This window comes from Carassius auratus, unplaced genomic scaffold, assembly GCF_003368295.1.
Source record: "Carassius auratus strain Wakin unplaced genomic scaffold, ASM336829v1 scaf_tig00216614, whole genome shotgun sequence".
Taxonomy (NCBI): Eukaryota; Metazoa; Chordata; class Actinopteri; order Cypriniformes; family Cyprinidae; genus Carassius; species Carassius auratus.
The window spans coordinates 65,559-82,889 of NW_020528662.1; the positions used below are offsets into that span (position 1 = coordinate 65,559).

A 17,331-nucleotide genomic window follows, 5' to 3' on the forward strand; every position below is an offset into this window, starting at 1 on the left:
AAGTATATTACATATTTTTACATATTTTAGCAAATTAATTAATACATTTTTGTAATGTATGTTAATTTGTTTTGTTTATCAGATGATATATATATATATATATATATATATATATATATATATATATATATATATATATATATATGCAAACTAAAGTTTTCTGCCATGAAAAGTTCTAAAACAGAACAAAAGAAGAAAAAGAGTGTGTAGGCCACTTTACGACAGTTACATTCATGATATAAACACATTTAAATTTATAAAGTAGTACTTATGGAAAACCATGGTAAGTTTTAAACAATTTACAGTACTACTACATTTAGCTCTTGCTAATGGTTACCCACTGCAACAAGAAAAATCATTTTAAATGGCTTGAGGTGGAGAAGCCCAATAACGGGCTCCGATGCTGCGCTGTTCCGCCTCTCTCGCTGTCATCACTAAGCCGAGTCGTGTTATGATGACAACAAGAATATTCAGCCGCGGGAAGGAAAATATCTGAGTCTTTAACCCTGCCTTTTTTGTTTATTTCCACGCAATAGCTCGATTAGCTTATTGCCAGCGCATTCCCGGTCCTCTTCTTCCTCCAGCTCCCAGTTTGCCGCCTACCGACTGCTGCAACCTGACAACAGCTGCAGTCACCGGCAAGATGCTACTACCACACTCCGGTCTGCTTATCGGCGTTCTCTGGATTGTCATCTTCAGTCCTGCTGATGTCAAATGTCTGAACGGCGAAGAAGATCAGTCTCAAGACATGGAGTGCAAAATGAAAAGCGTTACGGTATCCGCTTTGCCGTTTTTGCGAGAGAACGACATAAGTATCATGCACAGCCCGTCGGCCTCCGAGCCCAAGCTGCTATTCTCAGTCAGGAACGATTTTCCGGGCGAGATAGTCGTCGTTGACGATTTGGAAAATACCGAGCTTCCGTACTTCGTATTGGGTGAGTGTTGTTATTTATCATCAGTTTAGCTTCATATTAAATAAAATTGTATGCTTGATTGTGATAGCTATTGTGATTATTAATATAAACATCAATGGCAGGCCTTGTCCAGAAACTCATTTAGGTGAGTTCTTGTTTTATTTTTTTGGGGTTTCTCGGAACAATAGTCATAAGCTGCAGATGTGTGTTATTTAAGCTACAGGAAGCATGATGCTCGTTTGGCAGGGTAGTACAGACAGATGTTTTTATGATGAATATGTGACATATACAGATGTGATTCCATTGAGACAAAGTGGTCACTGGGTTACAGTCTTGTGAGAACTTATGTGAACTTTCTGCCACAGCTTCACCTGTTTTGAACTCAAGAATAGACCGAGCAAACAACCACAACAAAATAAACGTGTGCTTTGATTTAATTCCCTGAAAGATAACCAGACAACCAGAACTCCAAGTATTTGATTTTAATTTGTTTAAATATATTTTCAAAAGCTGAATACTGTGAAAATTTGTCACAAGCAGCTAGTTTGTATGAGGTGGCCCACTGGCTGCTGTCCGTGGTGCTGGACACAACATGCATGTCTCACACTCCCAAAAAAGAAGCAGATTAGGAGTGGACAGTTGTATAAGTCATGGACAGCCAATCAGATATATGTTGTGAAGCATTTGTTTCTGTCATAGAAGATGTGTTGGGGTTGACTGTTTATTTTCACACTGCTGTAGCATTGTCAAATATGTCATTTTGTATCTAACTTTAGGCATGTCTGGCAAGAGATGTTAAACAGGAAGGTAACATGGTGAAAAAGCAAATCTTTTTAGAGTCTTCTCTTAATTGTGACCTTAAAGGTGATGTAAGCTTTTTATTTTAGCTTTTTTTTTTTCTTGAGAAAAACACAAACACTGCCTGTACAAATATACATAAAAATAAGAATATACATACATAATACATAACCCAGTTACACTATTTATTGTATGTCATATATGATTACTTCATGGTTTAATTTATGCTTAAATATACTAGCAGATTTTTAAAAACTTACACCTGGGAACAGAATGGTTTGATCCGCATATGTACATAATTGAATGCATGAAGACCTGCATATTTATAACTTGAATCCTTAGAGTCTAAAAACAATGTGAGCATGCAGAGCTAACCAGGATTTCAGTTTGTTAACAATGTTCAGATGTGACTGCATTTTTCATAGCACGATGTTCTTAGTAATCAGGATTTTAATACGCATATAATTCAAGCTCAGCACTTTGGAATACATAAAACACTCATAAAAAGCATGTGCGTGCTCTGCAGAAACCGGCTGGCCTTTAAAAAGGCCAAAAAAGAATTGTGTAATTCAGTTCAATTCAATTCAAGTTTATTTGTATAGCCCTTTTTACAATACAAATCTTTACAAAGCAACTTTACAGAAAATTACGTTTCTACAATATTTAGTAGTAGCTTATAAGTGGTGACTGTCAGTTTGTGCACGTAAGACAGGATTTTTCAGAAAAATTAATACAAGACATTAATTAACAGTCAGCCAGACAATGAACATTATTAACAGCAATTATTATATGATGCAGTCACACTTGTAGCAATATTTGTTAGTTCTGTTTGTTGATTCAGGGTTAGCATCATCTGGGGTCCTCTGAGGGGTCAGCATCATCTCTTCTCAGGTGTTCTGGATCCAGACTGGAGCTTGTGTAAATCCTAGTTACCACGGGATATAAATCCCTTGGCAAAATATACAAACAAATACATAAGTTTAAGTGTATTTAAACTGTTTTTTTTTTTATTTTTTTTATTTTATTTTTTTTACTTTATTGGAACTTTTTGTTGTGATTATATTGGATTTAATGTTTAATACCAGTTTCAATTTCCCTTTCATCTTTTCAGTTATATATTGGCCAAAGTCAACATTCACATTCTAACATATTGAGCCCAGGATACATAGAAATAGAAATGAATAAGACATATTCAGAGAAATAAGCTATTTTCAGTATGATCAAAACTTTCTAGGGTGATTTGTTTCTGATCAGTGGAAACCTTTTTGCAAACTATAATAGATTCCTTCTGCCGTCCCTTTAGCTTTAATAATTAACATTAGACTCAGTGCTTTTTAATTTCTTTCAGACACACTGCACCTTACCTTACTTCATAAATCTCATTCTTGCTAGATCATCTCCTCTGTTCCTTTAGCCTCTGCCTCCCACTATTGCTCTTTGTTTGCATAAGATTGATTGGAATGATCATGGGGAGTAATTTCAAGTTAGTGTTATAAATGTTGCCTAAGGTGTTTGCACGTCCCTCCCTTCACTCTGTGATCTTGTTTCCTGATTATATATGGAGTCTTAACATAGCCGCCACTGGTCTTTGAGCAAGCTATTTTTAATTGGATACATTAGGGTAATTGGTACAGTCTACAAATGCATTCACAAACACACACACACTCTTACTCGCACACACACATTTACTTGAGGTAGATATATGAGAACACACAAAAGACTTATATTGCTTTTAATTAATTCCAGGGGCAGACGATAGGTGTGCGAGTGTGGACGATGCCCACCCAAAAGGGAGAATCTCTAAAATGAACGTTTTAGTTTTAGATTGGCTTTAATTTTTGGCTTTCACACATTTCTTTATTTGATTATCTGCTAAGTGTCAAAGATAGAACAGGCTTTGTTGAGAGTTGAGAGTTCAATGAGTGTAGACAGTCCATAGGTTTGTTTTAAAACCTGCAGACATACTGTAATTTGAATACCTATCTTGATAGAAATGTTTGTTTGTTAATTTTCTTTAGCTGGCTTCTGTTTAGTTGTAGTATTGCGAAGTAGGGCATAATGGATTAAAAATGAATTCATGGCTGCAGCTGATTTGTGATAAACCACAAACTTTTCAACTGTAATGTATATAGTTATATTATAATTTTTTAAGGTTTTGATACACACACACACACACACACACACAAATCTAATAGGAGATTATAACTGATTAAGTTGTCTGGCCACTTTTATATGTTTTTTTTTATAGAGTGCACAGAAATAAAGCAAATACAATAAGATGTAATGATCCATGTTTCAACTCTCTCTCTCTCTGAGTGAAATCCAGGATTTAGAGGTGAGCTTTACTGTGTGTTTGTCAGAAAGGTTCTGAGAGACAGCACAGGGAGATGGTGGCAATGAACGGTTTCCATGGTAACAGGAGCTGGTGCTTGAAGGATGCCTTGAAGAGTGGTGACATTATGCTTCCTCTTCTGGAGGAACAGCAGTTCTACCCAACTACATCTGGATATAATCAAATGCAAATTCTCTTTTAGTTTACAGTCGCAAGCGCTGACTTTGAGTCTCATCTCTATCGCAGTCAATATATGTAAATTTTTGTTTCTAACAAACAGCTCCCATGTCTTTGCACAGTGCAATTATAGTTGTCATAGGATATGCATTTGTTTTGACTGAATCTTAACAAATTGGAAAAATGTAATTACTTGGAATTCCTTGTTGTGTATTTGACAATAAGTGATTGATTTAACAAATTCAAATACAGAAATTCAAGTAGAAACATCTTAAATCAAGCAAATGGATGAGGTCGAGTTTTGCTTTCCAGCAAAGTTCTTGATATACTGTATCCGATTCTAAATGTCTTTTAGCCTTTGAGTCCATTCAGTTTGCCTCAGCGACACAAACTACAGGCTCAGATTATGTGGAACAACACATACTGTGGATTTTAAGAGAAACTCGCTCACAATGACTTTTAATTACATCCTTTTAAATAATAATATCCAGGAGATATGGTGATGAATTTTGATCTGTCACTTAGTGTTTTTTTTTTTGCCATGTTGAATTTTCCAAAGGGTGACAGTGTTTAGCGTGTCTTTGTATAAGAAAGCAAAGCAAACCTTGAGGTATTCCCAGAGGAACTGATATTTATGCACGCTCGCGTGTTGTCGGCGGGGCCATGCACAGGACAAGCAAACAGAGGGAGCTTGACTTCTGCAAACTTTATTTGAAGGAAAGTGCAGTTGCATTAACAGGCTGCTGGCAAAATTGATGAGACACCATGTGTTGCTACCTGTAGAGAGTTATTTGTACAAAGAAAAAATAGACGTGCTTTTAAGCTTTAAAACTTTTTCAGCAATGTAATAACAGATGTTGAGAGGTTTAACTGGTCCTCAGGACTCTTGTTACTTTTGTTTTTGATTCATTTTATTTACTGTTTATGGCTGTGACATTTACTTATATATAACTTTTATTGTTCATAATGACTTGTTTAGTACCTGAGGCTAAAATTATTATCATTCTGCACAGGTTTCACTTTAAATTAAATAGTTTTAGCAGGTATATAGATGCACCCTTTCAGCAGTAATGTGCAGCGTAGCTTGAGGGTAGCTAATGATTTGACACCCTCAAGCAATTCAAACACTTGCATTCATACTAGCTTGCATATTAAGCACATAGTCAATTAAATTGCTCACACTTGTAGTTGTAATTTCTGAAAGATTCTACTTTCTAGCATGATGTTTTATAGTATTAATGTATAAGACATATAGACAACGCTGCGACATCACACAGTGAGCATGCATGAGCTGGACCACAGCTCAGACACATTTGACATTATTGTATGAAAAAGTACACTTCTAAAGCTTTTTCCAAGGAGATTTTCATTGTGAGTCTTTCATTTTGTTCAATAAAATGAGGTGTCTAGGTGAATCTTGATGGACTGTTTTAAGTTCAATGTCAAAGCCCTTGTGTTTCTAAAATCTCTAGCAGATCCAACATAACTTATGTTAGCCAACTAGAAGTTTAAAAAAGCCTGTCTGAAAAGGCTAACAAATTAATTCCCTGTCTTGTCAGGATCAGGAGTTTGTTCGATCTGTTTACAATCCTCTGTTTTTATTTGTTTCCTTGATTCTTGAAAAGGTTTAAAGGGTTTTTAAATCAAATGCAGTATATTTTCTTTAATCTATACCTATTGGGAGACCATTGTTTATTTGAGAGTGATATTAAATTGTTGTGGGAAATTAGCCGGTGAAAAAAATCATTTGTGAATGATTTATGCATAAAGCATGGTATATATGGGTGTATGATGGTTAATATTATGAATGAGTATAGAGTTTAATTCTTTTGACTGTATTGTTGTTGGCTAAATTTGTTTTGTGTGAAGTCATGTTTAGAGTGATTAGTTTTCCTCTGGCGAATTTGAACACTTTGGAATTCAAGTCATTTCTCTACATGTGAATGTCAGTATTTTACAAAAGCTCAGATTTATGTTCACTATGATGTATTTGGGGGATCAGTTCAATCAGTTGAATGATTGACTCAGTCAAGTCCTAATTACCTTGTGCTGTATTATATATTTTTGAGCTAAATTAATTAACTGCAGAAAATAGAATTTTTTTTTTGTGTTCCACAGAAGAAACATTCAAGGCTGAATAAATTATGATAGAATTTTAATTTCCGGGAGGACTTTTCATTTTCAGCGAAATACTTTTTTTTTTTTTTTTAATTACACAAGTTTAGTCTCGTTTTTGACCCTTTTTGAGTAAACTACATTATGAACTTAAACCCAATGAGTGTGTTTTAGTGTATTTTTATGTACACTATCATTCAAAAGTTTGTGGGTTGATAAGATTTTTAAAATGTTTTTGAGATAAGGTTTTCATGTTCACAGAGAATGCAATTATTTAATAATAATAAATAATAATTGTATATATATATATATATAACTGTATAACTGTAATATTGGGAATTTTATTATAATTAAAAAAAAACAGTTTTCTATCAAAATATTATAAAAAGTTATTTATTATTTACTGTGATGGTAAAGGTGATTTTTTTTGCAGCCATTACTCCGTTCTTCAGTGTCACATTATCCTACAGAAATCATTCTTATATGCTTATTTTACATTTAAGTAACAGTTCTTATTATCAGTGTTGAATTCATTATGTTGTACTATTTAATAGTAAATGTGATTTCCCATCATTCTTTGATGAATAGAAAGCATTTATTTGAAAAAAATTTTTTTGTAACATTATGAATGTCTATGCTGTCACTAATGAATCCTTGCTACAGTTATACAAGTGTTAATTTCTTAAAAACAAACAAAGAAACAAACATAATAATAATAATGGTAATGTAGTTTTAAATGGCAATCGTTTGCATTTTTTTTTTTCAGGTCAACAAATTACATTTTACAGTGTTTGAGAAAGATATGGTCATTTGTCATAAACCATTAGAAGTAGAATCCCTCTTATTATCAGTTTTTCTGCCTTAATTCACACTAATAGTAGTCTAAAACACATGCTAGAATACAAGTCCATGCTTTACTTGTGTTACTTTAGAACTCTGTAAATCATCAAACAGCATAGCCAAACATCTGCTTGTATAGATCTTAAATGTCAGGGGTGGATTTGCTGTGAAACATGTTTTACAGAGTGTGGAAGAAAAGGAAAGTGACCCACACATTGTAAGGGGGATGTCTAATGGACACTTCCCACCTCCACTCACTGGGTACTTGAGCTGAGTGTGCGTTTTTTTTTTTTCCTTTACAAGCCACAGTTCATCATCATGTCAATTTGCCACAATCTTTGCTTGGCAACCTTGACATCCTTTCCCTGTTCACACAGCTTTGAAGAATGCATGAAATGCCATTAAAGTCAAAATCTATGCAAACTTTCCAGCTTTCAAGGAGATAATCAAGAAGAATAGGCTTATGTTAGCTCATTTGCATAAACTTAGAATAAAAGCTTACTAATGAACAGTCTGTCTTATTTCCTTCAAATAAGAGAGCGAGGCAATAATCAAATATATGCATATATGCTCTCTCTCTACCTCTGTCTCTCATACACACACACACAGACACACAAACACATAAATACACAAACACACACACACACACAGTGGTTCTCATCAGTGGTTTGATGAGAAACTTCACACAATATGTTATATATGGACACTTGGAAAAGTACAGCTATACATCATATTTTTGATAGAACATTTCAACTGCTATACATGATGAGACATCTTTAATTGAAAAGTGTGCGAGCAAGAGCTTGGTAAGAACTTTTGAGTGACATTGGCTCTTGGCAGTGTGGGAGTGACCCTATTTAATGCCGAAAACCAAGAACAGGGTGTCTCCTCAATCACTTTCAAAGAGAACACCCTTAAATGTGTTCATTTAATACTTCCAGCAGAGTGATCCTGTACCCTGTAATCTTTCCAAATGCTGCACTATTCCTGCTTCCATTTCCATCTCTTTTCCGTTTGTATAGCAAAGAAACATTCTGTATAGGGTTCACTTTTTGTTGCCACTGCTCTGTGCTGCAACTTATGGAGAGCCCAGGCTAATAAGATGACACAGACTGCATACTTGTCTGATCAAGACAGGAGCAGATATAGAATAGAGGGGCTTGTGGTGCAAGGTAATGGGCTTTTCAGGAACACAATGTTACAGTGAGGTCATTCACAGCCACATGATTTACAGCCACAAAAGACTTCCAACGAGTCCTGGAAACCCTGGGAAATAGATGACAAATTTTCCAGTCCTGGAAATCACATGGAAAATTTGAAAAAAATTAAAATGTCCTGGAAAAGTCCTTGAAGTCCTTGAATATGATTACTGGAAAAGAGTGGGAAACTGTGTGTGTTGTGTTGAAGCCTGTTGGGCTGAGTTAGCTTTACCTCACCTCCAAAAAAATAAATAAATAAACCTTTTTGATTTATGGCCTAAGAAGAATGTTGTTTTGAAGATACATTTCAAAGATTGTATAGGCTACAGTGTATCTCAGAAATCCTTGATCTTTTCAGGACACATTTATGCATTTGGCAGACGCCTTTATCCATATTGATTTGCACCCCATTCAAGGTAGACATTTTGCTAGTGTGGATGTTCCCTGAGAACTGAACCTTTGACTTCGCCTAGCACCATGATTTACTTGTTGACTCAAGAGTATATGTGGGCGGGGGAAATAACACCCTCAGAGAAAAACAAAAACAAATTAGCAATGGAAAAATAAATTTAATATAGGATACATTTATGTATGTATGTATTTTTTTATGAATGTGCTATATTTTTTATGAATGAATTTTAGAGCATATGTACACTAGTACTGTTCAAAAGTTTGTAGTCAATCAAGTTTTATTTTTTTATTTTTAATAAATTAATACTTTTATTCATCTAGGATGGTGTAAATTGATCATAAAGTGACAATAAATTAAATTTCTATTTTAAAATACATTTATATTTCAAATAAATGCTTTTAAAAAGCTTTTTATTCAAAAATTATTAAGATAGAAAATAATGCATTTATTATATGATAATATCTCACCGAATTAAAATGAACGCAGCTCTGTTGAGCATAAGAGACTTCTTTCAGAATCATTAAAGAAATTTCAATCTTGTTAAAAAAAAGAGTCAAAAATATTAATTTTATAAATTGTGTTGTCAGAATAGTTCTCTCTTGATATGCTGTGATTCTATTTTCCTCTTTCTCTCCCCCAACTTCCTGCCATTGTCCATGGTCATATTAGCAATGGTGTCCCAAAAACACCTCTATGCACTTAAATAGTGATTGTACTGTACATAAATATAATGGAATTGCAAGGTGAAATATTTTACTAGGGTACAGCTGTATTGGGTAATAAATGTGCTTCCAGGTATTCAGGGGAGAATTCAGAAAGCCTAGTACACAGTCTACATTCACATCAAATGCCTTATAGCAGCACATTACAATGATTGTGTTGAATAAATGTGATAACTAGATATCTGAGCGTAACCACATAACATAGGGCACGCTCAAAGACTTTTAATGGAGCACAATGCGGGTAAAATATATATATTTTTTGTAATAGGTGTGGTCATTCCAGAAGTCTGCTGTCACATTGCATTTCTGTTACCTAAAACCAAATGATAAAACCACGTTTTTATGTATCATTTCCAACATTCTTTCTTTGCCAGCTAGCCTTCACTAGTCTGCAGTGAGCAAATAGACTCCCAAAATGGTTGACAAGAGTTTTGCCCTAGGTCAGAGTGAGATGGTAACATGCCCTTGGAGAATTGCTGCCACTGTCTGTCAGAAAGAGGGTTGGACCATGTGAGGTGAGCGAGTGCTCTTGAAGGTCAGGTCATTGTTTTTCATTTCGTTCATGAGATATACTTTTGTTTGAAAGAGTAGACCCACTCCCAGCTCAATTCTGTCTTTTGTTTGTGTAAGGAATATTTAATAATAGCATCCTTTCTTTCTTCCCATCTGCATGGCTGAGCTGTTGACTCACTGCTGTGCATGGTATAACTGTGTGTAGATTTGTTAAGCACCCAAGGCCTCTACAGTAATGTCTATAATTAGATCACGTTTATTTAGAAGACATATTTTTCACAGCTGGTTGCAACACAGAGGATAATATGTCAGAGCAGAGGGGTGTGGATATGATCATTTGATTATTGCAAATCTTTAAGGATTTTATAATTGACAAAGTATTGGATGCCTGTTTGGCAATGATTCAGCATCTTTGTTTGAAAGAGTGTGGTCCCTTGGGAGGTAGTCTGAGAACTGGAACAAAAAAAGATGCTTACTTTCATTACCTTGCACTTGTTTATAGGAAACTTGCTCAGTGATTGTCAGTGAAAGAAAATACTACTTACTAAACTCCCTTGACAATTGACACTATTTTAATAATTTCATTATATAATTTGTCAGCTAAGAAGCACAAAATCAAGGTTAATTATGAATTCTACTGCTTCCTACACCTATTTTTTCTCCACATTATTATTTTAAAGGAATGGTTCAACAAAAAATTGTAAGTCTGGTATCCTTTACTTACCCACATATCTTTCAGAAACCCATATGACTTTCTTTCTTCCACTGAGCACAAAAGGAAAATGTCCAAACTCCTACTTTTTCTACAATGTATGTCAAGCAAGATTTGCAACCCATTATTTTCAGTCTGTTCTTCACACAGAGCTATTACATGGCTTCAGAAAAGAAGTTCATGTTACTTCTATACTATCTTCTATGATTCTTGTATGCTGCCTTTTTGGAACTTGGAATCAGAAACTTGTGTAATCTATGCACAAAAGTTTTATTCATTAAACACATTACTAGTCTAAACAAACACACAATCACACATACAGTACATAGGGGGAAGGGCAAATGAGACTGATTGAATGAAACCATTCAGGGCATGAAGCTATTAAAAAGTAGTCAGTTAACCATTTGCACAGAACCTCAGCATTGTTTTACATCAGGGTCTACAGCTTATACTAAACCTATGTTTCCTTTAGTTAAATGTACAATACTTGCATTCCCTTGGACATTGAATGAGCATCTGGATGTATTCTCGGGTGAAAGTCGGTTTGAAGGTTCGATAGCAATGGAATTGCAATTACGTTCTTCCGGGTTGAAGAGTGACTGACTCCAAAGATGTTATTCTGACTTGGTGGTGTTCGGGTGGTGTTCTCTCTCATCTGAGAAGCTGGTGTGGGTGAGGTCCCGTGGGTATCGGTTGGACCAGAGCAGAAGATGTGAAGTGTGAGATGGGTCACGGATGTGAGGCCTTTTAACTTCTGTGAAGCTCAGACCTACAGGTGCTCAGCGAGCCAATAGTGACTTAGGCTGATGAGACACGGCAACTTATTGAGTAATTTTGCTGGGCCACTTTGTTTTTTATTAGCAATGTTACTTTGGCACTTTCCCATTGAAGATGGGTAACTAATTTCTATCTGGACACTTAAGATCTGCCGTGGGCCCTGTAACTCCCCTGGTTACCCGTTGACGGAAACATAGGGCAAAGTTGCCCGGCAGCATTGGTCAAAAAGTTTCCCAGTGTATCATCAGCCTTAAATCTTTGGAGGGGAAGTTTACGATTCTTTGTGGAGTGTTAGTAGGGGATGTGCAATATATATATATATATATATATATATATATATATATATATATATATATATATATATATATATATATATATATATATATATATATTATGACGTTTTTCTCCAAATACCAGCACGATTGCAAATATGATACTGATTTGGTAAACAGTTCAATTAACAAGAAGTTAATTTTAAAGGCACAATATATAGTTTTTCGATGCTAGAGGGAGCATATTCAAAATAAAGACCAGGTAACATAGTTTGATGACGCTTTGACTGAGTGTGGACTCATGGGAGTTGTCGTCTTCATCCCCACCACAGCTGGTGCAATCCGATGGGCCTCGGGCAGAAATCATGTTCATGGATGATTTAATGATTTTTTAATGTAGTAGAATGTAGAAGGGTGAGGCTGAAAGCCTTCCGGTTGTGCGTGTGTGGGGACAAAAAGCAGCGCTGTTTTATTATTCTAGATACATTTGAAAGCTGTGTTATAATGCTACTCTGTTAATTAAAATGCACAACATTTTAAAGCGTCTTTGGAGTTTCCATGTTTCCCATCCATTCGAGGGGAAGTCGTGGCCTAATGGTTAGAGAGTCTCGGGCCGGCAGGAATTGTAGGAGAGGGGAGTGCATGTACAGTGCTCTCTCCACCCTCAATACCACGACTGAGGTGCCCTTGAGCAAGGCACCGAACCCCCAACTGCTCACCTGCTTTAAATCTTTCTGTAGATCTTCGGTTCGAAGTGTTTAAATGTATACATAAAATAGAGGATGTGTTTATGATCTCTTGGAAATGTATTGAAATGTAACTAGTGTTAACTTGAAAAAGCAATGAGCCACTGACAGGCCGGTCTCTGTCTTCTCAAAGTAAACAACACCAAAAGGTCTTAATAACATTGAAAAATCTGTCTTTAAACCCCCCTCTGAACAGAGGTTAACTGAATGGGCCTGACATTGCACAGTGAAGAGTGAGCATCTGTTATTAGCAGGGAAGGAGAGACTGACATGTTAACTTCAGTGGAAAGAACTGCCAGGTGAGGCTGAGATACTCTGTCAATCCAGCGGGTTGGCTAATTGCCAGAAGAAAGCTTGAACTGTATCGACTGTGGCAGTGACACCCAGCCTTGCGTTTTTAACCCCTAAACCTTATAATTAAAACACCTCGCCTCTGACAGTTTGGACACTGTTACAAGCTGCCTGTTACGGCCAGCTAGCTTTCAGCTTCAAACAGTGATGAGAGAACTAAAGAAAACAAAAAATATATATATCTTCCCTCTTGTTCTGTGTCATAATGTGATTTAAAGGGGATCTGGGTTCCAGAGTCTGGTTTTTACGAAACATTACACATTTTCCAAAGCTTAAGGGAATTTTAAGGCTTAAGAGCTTTTTTTGGCATGACCTCATCATGCAGATTTACAACACATGCAGTCAGTCTGTGTATTGCCTGTAGGCACAATGCATTGACATCTTTACTTCATGATACAAAGCCCTTTGTTAAGGCCTTGATCTGCTGCTTTTGAGGATGATCTAAGCCTATGAGCATTATTTTCTTATTTACTTATAGAGCAGTTATTAAAGGTGGCATGAAATGAAAATTCACCATCTATTTTGTAAATGCATTTTATTGATCTTACTGTGACATAATCTATGTACAGACCTTTTCAGTTTTTAATGTACAGTGAAAGCCTGTCGACACCAAGAACAATAACTATTACAATAACGATAAATATTACAGTTTTAATAAACTAGAAATAAAAAAAGGACAAAAGGCTGAATCTTTTTGTGATAGCAATGAGCTCAATGTGGGCCAAATCTGACCAATTTTCTGTCCGAGCTGAATGATAAATAGACTTGCCAGCTACATAGAGTGTCTACGGTTCACCTTGGCCGATATCCAAACAGGCCACATTTGAGAAAAAAGCTTGAGCAAGAGTTTCAGACTTTTTTTGGGGGGGCAGATATAATATTAGAAAACAAAATGAATCTTTACGTTTTTCAGGAGGCTTCCCTCAGAAATGGTCACTTATGCTGTACACATCCATTCATTTGAGTTTGTTTTCTGTCTCCAGCACTGGTTGACGGACAGACCCTAGACGCAATAGATTGCGAATTTACCAACACTTCATTTTTTTTTTTTTCTAGGTGTTTATTATTGGCTGACGGTGGCTTTGCCATGTCAAAGATAGAGGGTCTCAAAACTATCTTCTAAAGCACAAGTGTCAGGGGAAGTATTTTATTAAGTTGCATCTTGAAACTCGTGGCCAGCCACTGTGAGCAATAATAAATGGCTTGCATCCTTTAGAATTTTTTTTTTTTTTTTTTTTTTTTGGTGTGATATGGGATATTCCATGACACAGATGCGGATGAGATCTATGTTTACATCCGTGAGATTATTTGATATATCAAGTTGTTTATTTTAAGTTTGGTTTACTAAAGGCATACTGTTTGTGTGTGTGTGTGTGTGTGTGTGTGTGTGTGTGTTTGTAAATAATATCTTCTTGATGCACATTTGATTTAATTAAGAAAGACTTGAGGGTTTTAATTTAATTGGTTAATATTTATATTAATATTTATATTTTAAAATGAGGAATGTGTTCACTAGAATATTAACTTTTTTTTAATCATCTAAAACCAAAACCTCTTTCTCCACTGACAGCTATGGGAAAGAATGTTCTTACAAATATGTATATTGCATATGTTTCATTATATCATATGTTTTGTATATTATTATCTGTTTATTCATACTACTATAACATATTATATTTGTTATAAACTTATTTTGTGTATATCACATGTAGTTCTTTAAATCATTGTTGATCTATTGACCTTGGGAAATTTCAAAGGTGTATGCACCGTGGTATTGACTAAAATCTTGATAATGTGACAACCTTGATTCTCAATAGCATTTTTGTACTGTAGATATTGTTTCTGTTTAGAGGAGAAAAAGTAGAAAGTCTTCAATCTGGTGTAAGTAATATGGGTAACACTTTAGTATAGGGTCCAATTCACACTATTAACTAGTTGCTTATTAGCATGTCTATTATTAACAAATTGGCTGTTTATTAGTGCTTATAAAGTACATAAAATGCATCCAGACATCCATAATCCTACCCAATACCCTAAACTTAACAACTACCTTATAAACTATTAATAAGCAGCAAATAAGGAGTTAATTGAGGCAAAAGTCATAGTTAATGGTTAGTTAATAGTGAGAATTGGACCCTAAAATAAAGTGTGACCGTAATATGATCGGGGCTTTGAGATTATTCCATCCATTTAAGGTGTCTAAACAGCAGCATGTCCAATAACAATTGGATCTACTTATTTTTGCTGATCAAATTTCCCTTTTCTGATCAAATAAGCCCCGGATAGCGTTTATCAAACCAAATGGAGGTAGTAGGTGTCATAAAAACTATGCAAGCATACCCTAATATCCTTGAAATACACCTTTGCAGGAGATCATAGTATGCCAGAAGGTTAAATATACAGTCATATTTCTGTGTAGATGAAGCCATTACAGCACTCAGACCCTAGCGCTAGTGCAACAGGAAATATGCCAAAGACTTACACCTCGCAAAAGTCAGTGTTTATCATCACTGTAAAGCAATCATTTTAGATGACTGTTCCGCGTTCGAGAAAATAGCCCCTATCACATAAAAGTGCTTCCCCCTTTCCATAAACATAGATTATTTTCCTTCAACAATTTTATCCTGGCTGCCATCTTTGGCACTTGAAACCTTTTTTCATCATTCTTGCATTTTCCCCACCGTAACATGCAACGTGCACTCTAACAGTATAAAACGTTTTCTTAAAATATGACCAGCAATACCATTATCATTTCTCCACAAAATAGATCCCACTGTCATGCTTATCATTAGATTTTAAAACAAACACTGTTTCTGGCCGCCATATGTGGCGACAGATGTCATCAAGCAGCTCTGAGGGGGAAGACAGACAACCTGTCTACATAACTGAAGCTAGGAAATTGAAGTTTAGGAGAAACACAGACAGAACATTTGCATTCTCTACATGTCCTTCATCTAAGATTCATTCTTCTCTGGAAAAGCTCCAGAGAGTCTGATGTACACGAACTGTGTGAAAAGGTTTGGCAAGGTCGTGAGAGCTTTATGAGAACAGCAAGTGATGCCTGGGTTTGAGCTGTTCTCATCAAGCCATTTTATATCACTGTTTTATAATATTAAATACAAGTATTTTAAATAGAACTTTGAAAATCCCCACAAAGGTTTTTTTTTTTTTTTTTTTTTTTTTTTTTTAAAAGCACAGTATAAAAACCTTCAAATATAGCTTTTCTATCTTTAGTTTTTTTTTTTTTTTTTATAAAGCCTTCTTTGATTGAGGCCACAATTGTAATGTGAATAATATGAATCAGCCTCTGTATTGATGCTGTTCAAAGTTAAAAGATTTAAGTTCCACGTGCACAACATGCTGACAGTGAAATGTTTTTTCTTTTTTATTTTTTCTCTGCAAGGTATCATTAGTCTGCAGAAGAGAGATACAAGGCTTTGGGACATGTAGGACAGTAAATACAGATGCAGTAAAATAACAGTAGCAATATACCAAACATTTGAAAGTACAGTGGGAAAAAATATTTATTTGATCCCCTGCTGATTTTGTAACTTTGCCCCCTTACAAAGAAATGAAGGGTCTGTAATTTTATGGTAGGTTTATTTTAACATATAGAGACTGAATATCAACCAAAAATTCCAGAAATAAAATGTGTTATAAAAGGTTAGAAATGGATTTGGATTTCAGTGAGTGAAAAAAGTATATGATCCCCAAGCAGAACATGATTTAGTACAAGCACAGAGGAAAGATGTGTTTTGTATTTGTTCACCAGGTTTGCACACATCCCAGGACGGCCTGTAAATGTGTCTTATTGAGCAGGGGGACCTTGCGGGTGCTGCAGGATTTCATTCCATTTGGGCGTAGTGTGTTACCGGTGTTTTGCTTGGTGACTGTAGTCCCATTAAGATCATTAACAAGCTCCTCCTGTTTAGTTTGGGGCTGTTCCCTCACCTTTCTCATGATCATCCTTACCCCATAAGGCAAGACTTTGCTCGGAGCTCCAGACCGAGGCTGATTTATGGTTGTTTTGTATTTCTTCCATTTCGGAATTATCTCACCAACAGTTGTCTCCGTCTCACCAAGCTTCTTGCTGATGGTCTTGTACCTTATTCCAGCCTTGTGCAGATCTACAGTCTTGTCTCTGACATATTTTGACAGCTCTGTGGTGTTTCCCATGGTGGTGGGAGAGGTTGGAATGAAAGATACAGATTGTGTGGACAGGTGTCTTATACACCTAACGAGCTGACATTAGGAGTAACTTCTTAAAGTGGCAGGACTAATCTGTGTTCCACATGGGCACATAACCAATCTGTGGGAGCCAGAATTCTTGTTGGTTGGTAGGGGATCGAGTACTTATTTCAATCACTGAAATGCAAATACATTTCTAACATTTATATAATGTGTTTTTTCCTGGATTTTTTGGTTGATATTCTGTCTCTGTCCGTAAAAAA

The 17,331-nt window shown here is 35.6% G+C and overlaps 1 protein-coding gene across 1 annotated transcript in view; it reads left to right on the plus strand.

Annotated features, from left to right (window-relative positions):
- Nucleotides 1-347: 347 nt before the first annotated feature.
- LOC113098690 (astrotactin-1-like) overlaps nt 348-17,331 on the plus strand; it is a 123,815-nt gene continuing 106,831 nt past the window's right edge. Inside the window, exon 1 of the mRNA XM_026263720.1 lies at nt 348-935. Coding sequence (XP_026119505.1) covers nt 644-935 — 292 coding nt within the window. The 5' untranslated portion in view covers nt 348-643. The remainder of the gene's footprint in view (nt 936-17,331) is intronic.